Genomic DNA, 15,418 nt, shown 5'->3' on the forward strand with positions numbered 1-15,418 from the left:
GTATTCATTCTCTTTCCCTACGCTAAAACAAACCCACTTAGGCTAATCTCCTTTTTCCTGTGAAACAACCCAATTAAAATTGGTTCAAAGCATATACCGACATCTTCCAATAACCCAAAACTACAAAAATTAGTCAAGCTAGCTACTTCGCTACTTGTTGATCTTTAATGATCGAAAATAAACACAACGATTAGATACGCCCACACAGCTGCCCTAAGGGACGGCCGTTCGTTTCGTATTTCTACTAATAATCAAGGAAAAATGATATACAGGGAAATTTAAAATATAAGGTAAACTATTTACAATCCTACATATATGTATGTCAGCTACAGACTTTATACATCTATATAACTTTAAGTCATCTGCAAAAAGTAAAACTGATGATTCAAGATTATCAGAAATATCATTTATAAAGAGATTAAATAGTAATGGTGAACAGTGGCCTCCTTGGAGAACACCTGAATATATACGAATATAATCTGTACAATTTATAAGCCTATACAAATCAAAGAAAATACCATTTTATAAATGCAATAAACACAATTGATTTGTTTTTATGCCAAATTGCAAATAAAATGTGACACTTGTCAGATTTAACTAAAATGTCATGTTATGCTCATGAAAAGGACTTTATATTTGCAATTCTGATGCGCCTTTTTTATTTCCTCCGATGTGTTATTACTGGGGTTAACCGACGCCCCTAGATAAAAAAGACAGTTTTGAAGCTTTGGACAATTATACTTACACTTTCTTCTTCTTCTTCCTCCTCAGACTCTTCATGTTTTCTTTTCTTGGGTTTTAACCACAGTTTATTTTCATCTGAAAATCCAGAAGTACTAGGTCTAAGAGGTAATTCATCATTAGATTCTTCAGATGATTCTTGAACAAGATTGTTTCCGTTTGTTAACTTTACTGATTGTTGCTTTAACTTTTGTTTCTCCTGCCTTTGCTGAACTTTTTGCTGTCTTTTCTTCGCCCGCAACTTTTGATGACGACTTAGTTTCTTATCTGGGCTTGTTTCCTTGCCTACAATAATATTTGTATTTTAGTAAGGAGAGCTTCACAAATTTGACAAACACGCACACACTATGGGAATCTTTTTCCATAAAATCAACGTTTTCATGAGATTCTGACTATAGACCAGGAAGAATCTGTTATGATAACATACCCTTAAATAAGATGTGGGAAGTTCTACATGCTTCACCAGTAAGCTACACTCTCACCAATGCATTAAAAAATCTATATGCAGGATCACGTTCACGAGTAAAGATAGGAAACTCACTTACTAACAGCTTTCCAGTAACTAAGGGGCTTAGACAAGGATGTTGCATATCTCCGACCCTGTTTAAAATCTACGTTGCAGCAGCACTTAAAGGTTGGAAGAGGAAAGTAAATGGAATGGGCATCGAGCTAAACAATACATGCCTCTACACGCTCCAGTTCGCGGACGACCAGGTCGTAATAGCAAACGACAGGGAAGACATAGAATACATGATGCGTAAGTTGGTCGAGGAATATTCAAGATGGGGATTGGACGTCAATATAGATAAAACAAAGTACTTATGTGTTGGTTCAAAAGAGAACGATATTCATCTTACTATGGAAAATAATCAAAAAATTAAAGCCTGCCAAGATTATAAATATCTAGGAGTAACATTTGATAAAACTGGAACTAATGACAAAGAAATTACTTCCAGAATTATACAAGCAAAAAGAGCAATCCGATGTCTCAATAATATTCTTTGGAGTACTCAAATATCGAATAAGAGAAAATTTAATATCTACGAAACTATGATTAAGAGTAGTTTATTATATGATGCTGAAACTTGGAGGCTTACAGAAAAAAACAAAAACAAAATTGAAGTAGTGAAAATGGATGCAATCAGAAGGTCATTACGTATATCCAGAAGAGAACATATCAGAAATGAAGACATTAAAAATCGAATGGGAATAGAAGGAACAATAATGAAAGATATAGAGAGAAGACAACTGATCTGGTATGGACACGTAAACAGAATGAATGACGAGAGACTTCCAAAACAATGTCTGGAATGGCAACCTCCTGAACATCGGAAGCGAGGGAGACCGAAAGTTAATTGGACCACCGGCATCCGGAAAGCGATGAGCGCGCGAGACCTCAGGGATGACCTGTGGCAAAATAGGAAGGAATGGAATTTGGGAATCGGACAACGCCGCAAGACGTTCTAAACCGATCATATATATATATATATATATATATATATATATATATATATATATATATATATATATATATATATAGAATCTGTTTTTAGGAGGATGTGAGAGGTGGCATTCGGATTTTTGTGGATAAAGTTAGGTGATAAATTCGTTAATAATAATTGACTTATGCTCCTTCTCAAATATGCCCGAAACATTAATAAAAAAATAGAATATTTAAAAATTTCAAAAAATTTCGTTTTTTTTTCTTTCTTTGTTTATAACTTTAAAACGATTCATTTTGGAACAAAGTCGTATAGGAATTTATAAAACAAAGATAATTAAATTTTCTATCAGATACGATTGGTTAAAAATGTCTTAATTTAACACCCTTACTGCAAAATAGCAATAAATATAAAATAAGGGGGCAAAACAAGCCAGTCCTTATTCAATGTTTTTCCATCACTTACCACACTTGGAACCTTCCTAATTCGCTTAGAAAATTTTTGTAATGTGCTAAAACCGTCCACCAAATTTAATTAAAATTGACTTACTAGATTTTGCATATTAATTTTGCAATCTAAACATTTTTTAAAAAATTAAAATTTTTTAAAATCTTGGACAACAAAATCTAGAACATACAAAGATTTGTCAATTTTTTTACATATAAAGAAGCACTCCACCTATCTAATGCACTTTACAGAATTGAAATCGGATTATTTAAGCAGCCTCAGCAATGTTTTAAAGTTATAAACAATCTTTTGGATTATAAAAAAATTAGTGCTGTGTCGAGGAGGGGGTGCTACGGGCTCTTTTATTTAGATGAACTTAGCCAAGTTCTTGAAGTTATACTTCTTTACCGGCGATAGAGGGTGATTTTTTTATATGTTAAAACCTATCAGCCCGGCGCATGCGCATTATAACTTTGTTCTGATTGGATGTTCAAATGACATGTCAAAAATTATCCGATATGGCAGCTGTGGTTTGGAGATAAAGGTAAAGGTAAACAAATGTATAATATATTAGTTTTATTGTTTTGAGGACAGAAACAAAAAAGTTTATAATATTGTAGTGACTTTTAAATAGTTTTTAAAAGCAACAGGTACGTAATAATTGTTAATGTATCATGGGTATAAACCTACCTATTTGATCTGCCAAATACATAGTATGTAATACTTTTATTTATATAATTTGATTACCATCAAAATTTCTATCAATATTCACCTAATATATTGTTTTTTACTCTATGTTTTGTTGTATTTTTTCAATTCTAAATCATTTCAATTCAAAATTAAAATAATTTGATCAATTTTCAAAATATCAAAATATCACAAGTTTAATCCGTTTAGTTAGTCGATCTTCGTAAATAATGACGCATAGTGTCCGTGGCTAAGCGGAGAAGGCGAATGAATTCCAATACCAACCGCTCTTATCAGCGCTGGTTCGAGTCCCAATAGAAACTTTCTTTTTTGTTTTTTTTAATACATTTTATGATTGTAAGTATATTTATTATATAATTGTATTTTCAGAAAATACGTATTTAGTTAAAAAAATTTTCGACAATTAATGTTCAGACATCATTTGTGGTTTGTTTAATGTGTTTGTGTGTGTTTTATTCTTTTATTATTTTAATTTTTGGCACTGTTCTAATAAAAATGTTTGAGAAGTAGTAAGTATAACTTAGTTTAATATTTAAACAAAATATAAATAAAAAGTATATTAATTTCGTTTAAATCATATAATAGAAGTATAACTTCTTACGTGCGTACAAAGTACACACATTCTTTTTTTTTTTATGTATTTTGACCCATAGAACACGGATTTTTTGGGTAACAGTTGATCCAGATGTCGATAAGATTGTTATAAACAAAGAACTTAAGGAATTACATAACATCGATTTTTCGCAAAATAAAACATTTTTTTTGTATTTCTTGGGTAATTCTAAGCAAAAAATGTTCTTACAAGTTTTTTCGTAGGATGCATAATTTTCGAGATAAACGCGGTGGAACATTCAAAAAATTGAAAAATTGCAATTTTTGAACGAGAATAACTTTTGATTAAAAATAAAATAGCAATTCTGCTGACAGCATTTGAAAGTTTAAGTCAAATTATACCGGTTTTAATTATTTGCATTGCTAAAAAATAATTTTTTTATTATTAAACAAAGCTATTTGTTTATAAGCCAAAAAATTGTTTATAATTTTAAAACATTCCTGAGACCCCTTAAATAATCCGATTTTAATTCTGTAAAGTGTATTAGATAGGTAGAGCACCTCTTTATATGTAAAAAAATTAGCCAACTTCTAAATGGTCTACTTTTTGTTTAGAAAGATTTTAAAAAATTTGAACTTTTTTAAAAACATTTATATTGCAAATTTATTATGCAAAATCTATTAGGTCGATTTTAATGAAATTTGGTAGACCATTTAAGTAAGTTATAAGAATTTTCTAAGCGAATTATAAGGTTCTAAGTGCCACCAAAGTGGTTAAGAAACATTGAATAACAACAGGCATATTTTGCCCCCTTATTTTGTATTTATTGCTATATTGCAGAAAAGGTAATACCTTAAGACATTTTTGACCAGTTGTATATCATACAAAATTCAATTATCTTTATTTTATTTCTATACGACTTTGTTCCAAAACGAACCGTTTTAAAGTTATAAGCAAATAAAATAAAAGAAAGCAGAAAAAAATAGATGTTTTTCGAAATTTTTAAATATTTTAATTTTTTTATTAATGTTCCGGGCATATTTTGAGAAGGACCATAAGTTAATTATTATTATTGATGGTGTCGCCTAACTTTATCTGCAAAAATCCGAATGCCACCTCTCACATCCAAAAATACGCGTTTCTTACAGATTAGTCCTAGTCGACTATTAAAAAATAAAAATGTGTTCACTTGAAACACAAAAGGTGAAATTAGATTAGGTAGGTAGGTACAGATTTCAAAGGTAACTTTTAATGCAAAAAAATTAGAATCGACATTAACCAGTGACAAATATTAATGTATAAGGAAAAATGACTACATTGCAAAATAGAAACAATTTTATATTATACACTGACGGGTAAAAAATTTAGGTCACTTTTAAATTTTGTGTTTTGAGGCAGTAATTTGTTTACGGTTGTATGGGTTTCTTAGTAGACACTGATATATTGCTTTCCGAGAAATGACGTATCATTTGTTCTTGTTACCTATCAGTTCAGTCTCCATATTTACAATGTTCATGACTTGTTTTATGGAAAATTTCACATTCACTCACACATTTGCATTCACTCTTGTGGAACATTTACAGTTAATTGCTAATTTTTCAATGTTATTTTTTTTTGTGTAAAACCTATCAGTGGTACAGTGTATTGTTGATGGTGTATATCTATTGAATCATAATGCCCTTAGATCTTGTTAGTGTGGCAACAGTTGCATAATTGATACAAAATGTCTGAGACTATCTGTATGGGCTTTAAGAACGGTATATTGTGCTTTGGTTGTATCTAAAGTGGAATATGTATCTATTGTATGGTCTCCACAATACCAAGCTCATTCGACTACGTTGGAGAGATTGCAGAATAAATTTTTGAGCTATTGTGCACACAAATTAAATATACGCATTACTAATCATGATTATACCTATATTTTAAAAACACTCAACATGAATTTATTAAAAACTCGACGAGATAACTCTGATTTGGTATTTGTGTTTAAATTAATAAATGGTTTAATTTGTTGTTCTGAACTTCTCCAATCTATTAATTTATAGGTTCCCTCCAGAAGTCTCAGACATGTTGATTTGTTTTATATACCTTTTCATCGAACAAACTATGGTATGCATTCGCCCATTGAGCAAACACTAAAAATTATAAACGAGAAATATTAGGTGTCTCGTTGGCTGCATTTAAGGATCGGATTAAAAGAGCTTAACAGGTACTTTTTTTGTTTACTTTGTGGAATTGTGTTTTAATTGATTTGTGTAATAGATGTAATATGTGTAAAGAATAACTATTAATATTTTGTTTTTATTTAATGTGTAATTAAGACTTTAATTTTACTCTAGTTTATAAGAAATTACAAAGATTGATTTTATACTGTATGTTTGGTATTCAGATAATCCCTTATATAAATAAATACATAAAATGGCTGCGGACTACATGAAATTGCAAGAATTGTTGGAAGGAGTCTAGGTGCAGTTTAAAATGTTTACCAGTGCTATGAGGAGACTTGTCTAATAATCAGAAGGCCAGAATACAGGCAAAATCACATCACTACCCAAAGAGATGATTGGTTTGTAATGTCCGCACATTTGTGGAATAGAAAAGCTTCTATGGTTTTCATATGAAATGAACCTCATGAGGTGAGAAATGTCAATGTTGGCGAAGGCACCGTTAGAAGAAGGCTTTGAGCTGGTGGATTTTTTTGCAGAAAGATGGCTACAGGCGTACCATTACAACGCTCGATAGCAAGATTAAATTTTGCCCAGACTCACCTTCATTAGAATAATATAAATTGAAGCAATGTAGTGTTTTTGCATGAGTCGCGTTTTTATCTCAATGGGTCAGATCGATGTCGTCGAGTATGTAGAAGACTCAGAGAAAGATATGCTGTGGCTTGTATTGATGAGCGACTCCCATTTAATGGTGGGTCGGCTATGGTGTGGACAGGAATTACTTCATAAGCATGCACAGAGTTAGTCTTCATACAAAATGAATTTTAAAAAAGTTATTACCAAAAAAAAGGCAGACTTAAAAGTACCGTTGGTAAGTAATTGTCAAAAAAAATCCAAATGTGCTGGGAGACTAATGAATGAATGAACATTCAAAAAAAATTACAGCTTTGTATACATATATAAATAAAATATTTGAGTAAAGTAGTACATATACCGATAAGTGTCTACACACTTGTTTCGGTTATAAAACATAAAACATTCGGTTGGTTAACAACATTTAAGAAATCAGTTGAGATTTTGAGCATTAGGTACTTAATAACTTAACGACGTTCTACACCTTCGTTGCGGGGTATGCCTCTCAGAGGAAAGGGGGGAAACTTATATGCAAGCGAAACAGTATTTTCGAAACAGTATTTTCACTTTTATTTAATAATGGTACGTTAAACAATCCTCATTTTTTAATATGTTATTCCTTACAAAAAAACCTTTAATTTAAGCACAAATAATTAAAAATCGTAAATTTGGGTCAAAAGTTATTAACTTTTTAAGAGCGAAACATGATTTCGAAACAGTATTTTCACTTTTATTTAATAATGGTATGGTAAACAATCCTCATTTTTTAATATGTTATTCCTTACAAAAAAATCTTTAATTTAAGCACAAATAATTAAAAATCGTAAATTTGGGTCAAAAGTTATTAATTTTTTAAGAGCGAAACAGTATTTTCGAAACAGTATTTTCCATTTTATTTAATAAAGGTACGGTAAACAATCCTCATTTTTTAATATGTTATTCCTTACAAAAAAACCTTTAATTTAAGCACAAATAATTAAAAATCGTAAATTTGGGTCAAAAGTTATTAACTTTTTAATAATTCCCATAAGAGCCCATGTTAAAACTTAACTTTGAACCTTAATATTAATTAAACGGCACGGTAAAAAAACTTTTAAAAAATCAAGTCTTAGTTTTTTGAAGTAAACTATAACATACTAAAATTTCATGCAAATCCTTAATTCTTTGCCGAAGGTGTAGAACGTCGTTAAGCTACTAATTTAATTGAATTTTGTTTCATTTTAATTTTGGTTTGTTTGAAATAAATAAATACCGGCTACAGAAGTCCGGCTAATCCGGACCGATTTTCATCAGGCAAACATTTTAACAAATAAACAATTTAACAATTTTATCAAATAAAAATGTATGTAGGCAAAATAATATTTGAGAGATAATGTGTATTTGTGTAATTTGAACTATACAATAGTAAAAATGATTCATGGCACACGGCAGCAGAGCGACCGTCTCGGCTTATCGGAAAGAACAGGCACCAGTCTGTATTCCTTTTCCTTTATTTATGTCAATGTATTTATTTAAAAAATTCCTTTTTAAAACAATGGTCTTAGTCTGTTCTTAAATAACAACATTGTTCCTTTTGACGGTATTGTTCCATTCAGTTTATTGATGTCAATATACAAAGTATTTACATAAGTCAAAGTCTGTTAAAATGCATCATTGAAATACATTGGCAAGCTAACACTTAATAAGTAAAGTCTATAAAATTTTATCACCTATTCTAAATTACTTAACACAAAGTTAGAATATTAGCATAAAAACACAAGAGCACACAGAACATTTAAGAGAGCTGTAGGACTATCACAACAGGGTAGCCCCGAGATATTCCTCCTGAGAATAGTAAGCACCCACCAAAAGAAGTTCTTTGATTTTTATTTTGTATGTATCTAAGGGCAGTTCTCGAATTATTAGGGGTAATTTATTAAAGAAGTGTATAGCCAGACATGATGGGCCATCTCTGCACCTCTCCAACCTACGAAACTTTGGGGCAAGGTTCCCTCTAAAGCGTGTGTTAATATTATGAATCTGTTCATGAGTCTGGAATTTATGCATATTGCATTTTACATATATAAGATTATCATATATATACTGGCAAGGTAATGTTAATATTTTCCAATCTATAAAAACTTGTCTGCAATCGGCTCTATATGGCAAGCCTGCGACAATGCGAATGGCCCTTCTCTGAAGTCTGAATACATCCTTCGCTCCTGCACTATGGCCCCATGCGAGAATAGCATAGGAGATATGTGAGTGACACAAAGAAAAATATGCCTGCTTTAGTATGGAAGCGGAAACACAGGATGAAAGTCCACGAAGCAAAAATGTATTTGATGATAGCTTTGCCACTAAAGAGGTGGTATGAGCATCCCATATCAGACCAGGGTCCAGCAAAACACCAAGAAATTTAGCACAGGATGCATTGTCCAGTTCATCAGGAATATTTCTAGTTGAAAAAAGTAAGGACTGTGTTTTGGTTGTATTGAGAAACAGCCTATTAGAATGGAACCATTGTTCTGCCTCCGACACTGAACCCCACGAACTCCCCACTGCTGTTACCAAATCCTTACTGCAGGATGAGATTGTTGTATCATCTGCAAAGAGAGTGAAATGCGCAGTTTGACATGAAAGTGGTAAATCATTGATGTATATCAAGAATAATAAGGGACCCAACACAGAGCCCTGAGGAACTCCTATGCGCAAGCATCCTCTCTCCGATTCAACACCTGCAAATCTCACCCTCTGGCAGCGGTCCATCAAATAATTTTTTATCAATGATATACTGGAGATTGAGAAGTTATATTTACTCAATTTAGCAGTAAGAATTTCGTGGGACACACAATCGAAGGCTTTACTTAGGTCGCAAAAGTTGGAAGACACATAGTTACCTTGTTCAAAAGCATCTTGGATGTATGTTACAAGATTCAAAATACCCTGAACAGTCTTCAAACCCTTTCTGAAGCCAAATTGACATTCAACGAAGAGCCCGTTAGACTCAAAGAAACTTGCTATTTTTCCAGCAAGACATTTTTCAAATATCTTCGAGAATATAGGTAACAGAGAGATAGGTCTGTAATTAGACATTTGATCTGTCTCTCCGTTTTTAAAAACCGGAATGACCACCGCAGTTTTTAAAACTTCAGGAAAAACCCCCTCAGCTATACATAAGTTTATGAGCTTGGTCAGAGGACATATTATTAGATCTTTTATCCCTTTGATTAAGCTGACAGTTAAATTAAATGGGTCCTTACTTTTTTTATTTTTGAGAGAGTTCACAATATCTCTTACCTCATTAAAAGAGACTGGTTAGAATTCAAACATATGTTCAGCATAAGGTGGTGCATAGTTGAGTGGGTCATTGTAGGGTGCAGGAGTACGGCTATGCAGCTCGGAGGCAATGTTTAAAAAATAATGATTAAATTGATCAGGTGTTATATTAGAATTAGTTTCAGTTTTTGTGATGCCTCTATACTCATTAATGATATTCCACATTGTTTTAATCAGGTTATGAGAGTTTGAAATTAGTTGGTCATTGGTAGCTTTCTTTGCTGCTTTTATTGCCTTCCGATATTCATTTTTAATATTTTTTATGTATTCCTGTAGGTAATTTGGTGCATCAAGCTGTTTATTAAGTTCTATAAAAAATTGAATATTATCACGCATTGTTCTCAAGCTATCATTAAACCAACTCACCACACCCGCCTGACCCTTTCTTTTAGAGTAAGACTTTTCCGGGAAGCAGGTCAAGAATGCATTGGAAATGATGTGAACAAAATAGGAAAACTTATTATTCGCATTCATATTAGTGTCCTTAATAAAGTCCCATGAAATGTCCTCTATCATAGAGAAGAACAAGCATCTTCCTCTCTCAGTGATGGGTCTAAAAAACACTTTTTGAGGATCAGAAAATTGTTCTCCTCCCATTAAGGTAAATTCCAGGTATATACCTCTATGGTCAGATATACCAGGATCAACAACTTGTAGCTGAAGGTCCTGTGGATCCAAATTGGAAAAAACATTATCGAGACAGTTTTTCTGTCTGGTGGCTTCGAAATTATTTTGATGAAAACCGAAACTATGCATTAGGTTACATAATTCTGTACAGTGAGGAGAATCTGTATTAAAATGAATATTAAAATCCCCAAGAATCAAGATTTTCTTAGTAGGGTTAAGTGATTGTAAAGCTCCCTCCAGTACTTCAATAAAAACGTTAAAAGAGCCTGACGGAGGCCTATATACAGTTAATAAATATAACTTATATTTTTCAATATATGCACAACATAATTCAATTTGTCCCTGTATGGACAGATCTTTTACATTATGCCACTCTTTAAAGAGAATGTTTTTATTTATTAAAATGGCTGCTCCGCCTCCCTTACAGTTTGTTCGGCAGAAGGCTGAAGCTGGCAGAAAATTGGAGACTCTTAAGGACCTGTATTCCAGATCTGATAGCCAGTGTTCAGCCAGACAGAGTGCATCCGGTTCTCTCCCAGTCATGAAAGCCTCCAGCTCATTAATCTTATTTTTTATGGACAAAACATTAATAAATAAAACCTTAAAACTAAATTTTGAATAAAATGTCTTATTATAATTTATATTATTTTTGTCTTGCGCAGGACTTACACTTTCCAGTGGTGAGTCTCCATAAACCCCATTCAAAGCTATTTTGGTAGAGTGGGGCGCTGCAGGTTTATAAAATGGTTTATTAGAGCACCATTTGGCCAAAGTTCATCATCCATGAAGGTGACCTTGTGATTTGAAGGGACGCCCACCTTAAAAGAACTACAGTGGTTGTCTTTTTTGGTTCGTAGTTTATAACATTGAATTCCATTGGTAATTTTTAATTGTTCTAAATACTCCTTGACATCCTTGGCTTCAGTCTTTGGATCGAGACCGGATATAAATATCCACTCCAATGGACATGAGATTGTGGCTTTTAGAGTGCAGTCATTACTTCTGCCCAGTTTAGGAGCGGGCCTAGTATCCTTACGTGAGGGATGCTTTTTTTTCTTGGATAGCACCTTCTTCCATTCATATTTTTGATTTTGGTTACGTTTATTTTCATTTATTGTCTCTGTCACATCATCGTTTGTTTTGTCAAAAACTTCATCTGTCACTACTTCTTCTTCTACCCGCATGATTTCCGTGGCTATTGTGTGTAGTACAGTCGTATTGTTCACTTCTGTTCTGTAATCGTGCTTCAGATTGTGTTTGCGTGTTTTTGTCTACGTAATGGCAACAAAACATAAAAATTTTGTAGTGACAATGGAAAAGAATCTAGAAGCATTAGGTAGAATTGATAAAGACGAATCTTTAAAATCAATTTATTGCAGCATCATATGGTGTTGGTACATCTACAGTATGACTGAGTTTTTTACCAAGAAATGAGCAATACTCTACACTCTATACAACTATACGTAATTTAGATGTGTACTGTGCATAATGTATTTCATGTTTTTAACTATAATGGAGGTTATCAAACTGTAAGTATACCGTATTTTATTAATTTTTACCATATTCTCCGGCTAACCCGGATCGGCCGCGGTCCCAATTAATCTGAGTTATTGAGGTTATAACATATTAAATAACTACTATTTATTTTTAACTTGTTGAAAACTTGTGTATAACACTGTATTATGTTTAATATACCATACTGGTTGCTGGCTTGATTGTAAACCTATTGATATTGTCTTTAAAATGTCAATTTTAACTGTTTTTTAGGTGGAAATATCTTTTTACTGTTTTTTACACTTAACCAGCACAGTTAAATAAAACCTACTTTATCCACCTTTAAGACCTTCGGGTCAGAATCACTTTCATTTGACTGAAAACGGCTTTCAATCTGGATGCTGAAAGGTTAAAAAAACTGGTCCCAATTTTACAATAATGAATAATTCCTATTGTATGTTAGTTACAAAGGTAAAATGTTATCAGAAAATACATTCAGAGCAACTATAAGGATAGGATACATTCGCATTCGAACTAATATTGAAAAGAAAAAAAATGTTACCTAGAATAGGAATTAAAAATGATGGGTCCTTCTGTTTCTTAGCTTTTCTTCCTGGTCCTTTCTTGACAACTTCCCCTTCTTTATTAAACCTTGCTTTTCTACCCATATTTCTTTTTATAAATTAAATGAACTTGGGACTTATTCTAAGTAATAATTTGAAAAATTCCATGTGGTAAAGTTTACGTGATTTTGAGGTTATGTTTACTGTCAGATCATTAACGACTGATCTTCTTTTTTTGAGTTATTACCAATGTGCAATTCATCCACTTATACATTTTTGAAAATATACTCATAGTACATGCTCATACTCATGGCATTATTATTTTTGCTTTATGATTCTTGCTTAGAGTAGAAAATTCCTTACTCCTTGGATAATAATGTTCATGTGTTATAAAGTTTATTTTCAGTTATATTAACCAGTGGCGAATCTAAACGCTTCCCTTGGGGGTGAGAAACTTCCAACAACCAAAAGAGATAAAAAAAAAGATAAACTCAAAGTACGTAAAAGACATAAATAATAACTTATATTCATTAAGTTCCCTTAATTTTTCTAACTAGCAGCACAGTATTAAAAACAAACAACATATAAAATAATAATGATCAAATCAAAATCATATTGGAAAGACTAAACTTGAAATTAGATAAGAGACCAAGATGAAGTAACCAAGGCGGATTCCATGCCAAACGTTCTATTATATCTTGATTACATCTGTAGGTATCTTTAAAATTATCTTGGTACGAGCTCAAGTTTAAAGAAAGCAAAAAATGTATTGAAGAAAAGAAAATTATACAATGTGAAAGGTATGTACACCCAATCCCCAGAAGACACAGAAGTACAAAGAGAAAAACAGAGAAGTAAAACAAATAAGAAATTAAAGGATCATGTGCAGAAATTAAACAGAGGAACAAGAAAATCTGAATCCTGGAAAATATTGAAATCTTTAAGGAAACTATCAACTAAAAGTCCAAATACAATAAATAGGTAAGTATCAGAAGAAGATTGAGAAGAATACTATAAAGGGCTACTCACAGAAAACCGCCCAAATATCATAAACAGGCACAGAACATGAACAAAAAAGAAATGGAAATGGAAATGAATAACAGATTTAGCAAACGGTAAAGCGAAGTGCAGGATAGATTCTCGATACAGCAGAATGCTCATACATAATATTTATAAGACAGCTACAATGAAAATACAAATAGATGAGAAAACCAAAGCTATACCAATCAACAGAGGAGTTCGCCAGGGAGACGTTATTTCACCAAAGCTGCACACTGGGACTTGAAGACGTGTTCAAAGACATTAACTAGGTAGATAAAGGAATAAATGTTAATGGAAGAAAACTGAGTCATTTAAGATATGCTGACGACATTGTAATATTCGCTACAAGTTTCGAAGAATTACAGACCATGATGACGCAACTATTTCAAGCTTCGGAAAAAGTTGGTCTTAAGATGAACTTGGAAAAAACAAAAGTAATGACGAATACACCGAACATTACAAAAATAACGTTGAATGACATAGATTTAGAAACAGTAAGCGAATACATCTACCTGGGACAGATAATGAAAGTTAACAAAGAAAATCAAACTGCCGAAATTACTAGACTAGAAGAATAAGGTTAGCGTGGGCAGGATTTGGAAAACTGAGTTGGATCTTGAAAAACACTAAAATAGAACAATATTTGAGAACCAGAGTTTACGATCAGTGTATCCTCCCTATACTTACGTATGGTTCACAGATGTGGACACTCACCAAGTCCAATATGGATAAAATAGTAAAGGCACAGAGAGCGATGGAAAGATCAATGCTCGGGGTGAGGCTCACAGACAAAAAAACAAATACATGGATTAGAAGCAAAACCAAAGTAAAAGACGCAGGAGAACATGCTGCCAAATTAAAATGGAGCTGCGCAGGACACACTGCCCGACTGAAGGATAAAATATGGAATCACGAAATACAACAATGGAGACCGTGGTTAGGAAGAAGAAGTAGAGGAAGGCCACAAATGAGATGGGCCGATGACATAAAGAAGTGTGGAGGACACAACTGGAAACAGGTGGCGCAAAATAGACAACACTGGATTGAATTGGGGGAGGCCTAGTCCAAAATTGGATTACTGAAGGCTGAAGAAGAAGAAGAAGAAGAAGAAGAAGAAGAAGAAGAAGAAGAAGAAGAAGAAGAAGCGAAGTCAAGAATGCTGTGAGAACTCCAAAGAAAAAATCAGGGGACCAACAGGAATCGTAAATTATTACCTCGATAAATAAAAAGGGAGATATAAAGAAATTCGAAAACTACAGGGGCATTAGTATGATATCATATATGGACAGGTTATATGGGAAAATAACGAAAGAAAAACTGGACAAATATATCTCAGACAGGATTCACTGCAGGAAGATCCTGCATAGACCAAATAATTTCACTCCAGCATCCAGCATTTAATTGAGAAAAGAAAGGCAAAAAATAGACGGGTACAAATGTCAATACAATCATCGATTTAAAAAAAGTTTATGACACGGTTCACAGAAAACTATGAAGGAAATTGGGATAACACAGAAGTCATAAAAAACATAAACAACAACAGGGTAAGGGGTAAATAAAACCGGCAATAAATACATTCTAGAATGAATTTAAAGCCACAAAAGGCTTATTGCAGGGGTGGACTGCATCACCGACCCTGTTTAACCTTCGGATGACCAAGCGGGGGAAATTGTGACCCCAGCG

General features: G+C 32.8%; 1 protein-coding gene across 1 annotated transcript in view; it reads right to left on the bottom strand.

Annotated features, from left to right (window-relative positions):
• LOC114325865 (uncharacterized) overlaps window positions 1–12,907 on the bottom strand; it is a 31,065-nt gene extending 18,158 nt beyond the window's left edge. The window contains exons 1-2 of the mRNA XM_050647362.1: window positions 12,694–12,907; window positions 746–1,026 (exon numbers count right to left, since the gene is read on the bottom strand). Of these exons, the coding sequence (XP_050503319.1) occupies window positions 746–1,026; window positions 12,694–12,799 (387 nt within the window). The 5' untranslated portion in view covers window positions 12,800–12,907. The remainder of the gene's footprint in view (window positions 1–745; window positions 1,027–12,693) is intronic.
• Between the last annotated feature and the right edge of the window lie 2,511 nt (window positions 12,908–15,418).

The sequence above is a fragment of the Diabrotica virgifera genome, chromosome 3 (genome assembly GCF_917563875.1).
Source record: "Diabrotica virgifera virgifera chromosome 3, PGI_DIABVI_V3a".
Taxonomy (NCBI): Eukaryota; Metazoa; Arthropoda; class Insecta; order Coleoptera; family Chrysomelidae; genus Diabrotica; species Diabrotica virgifera.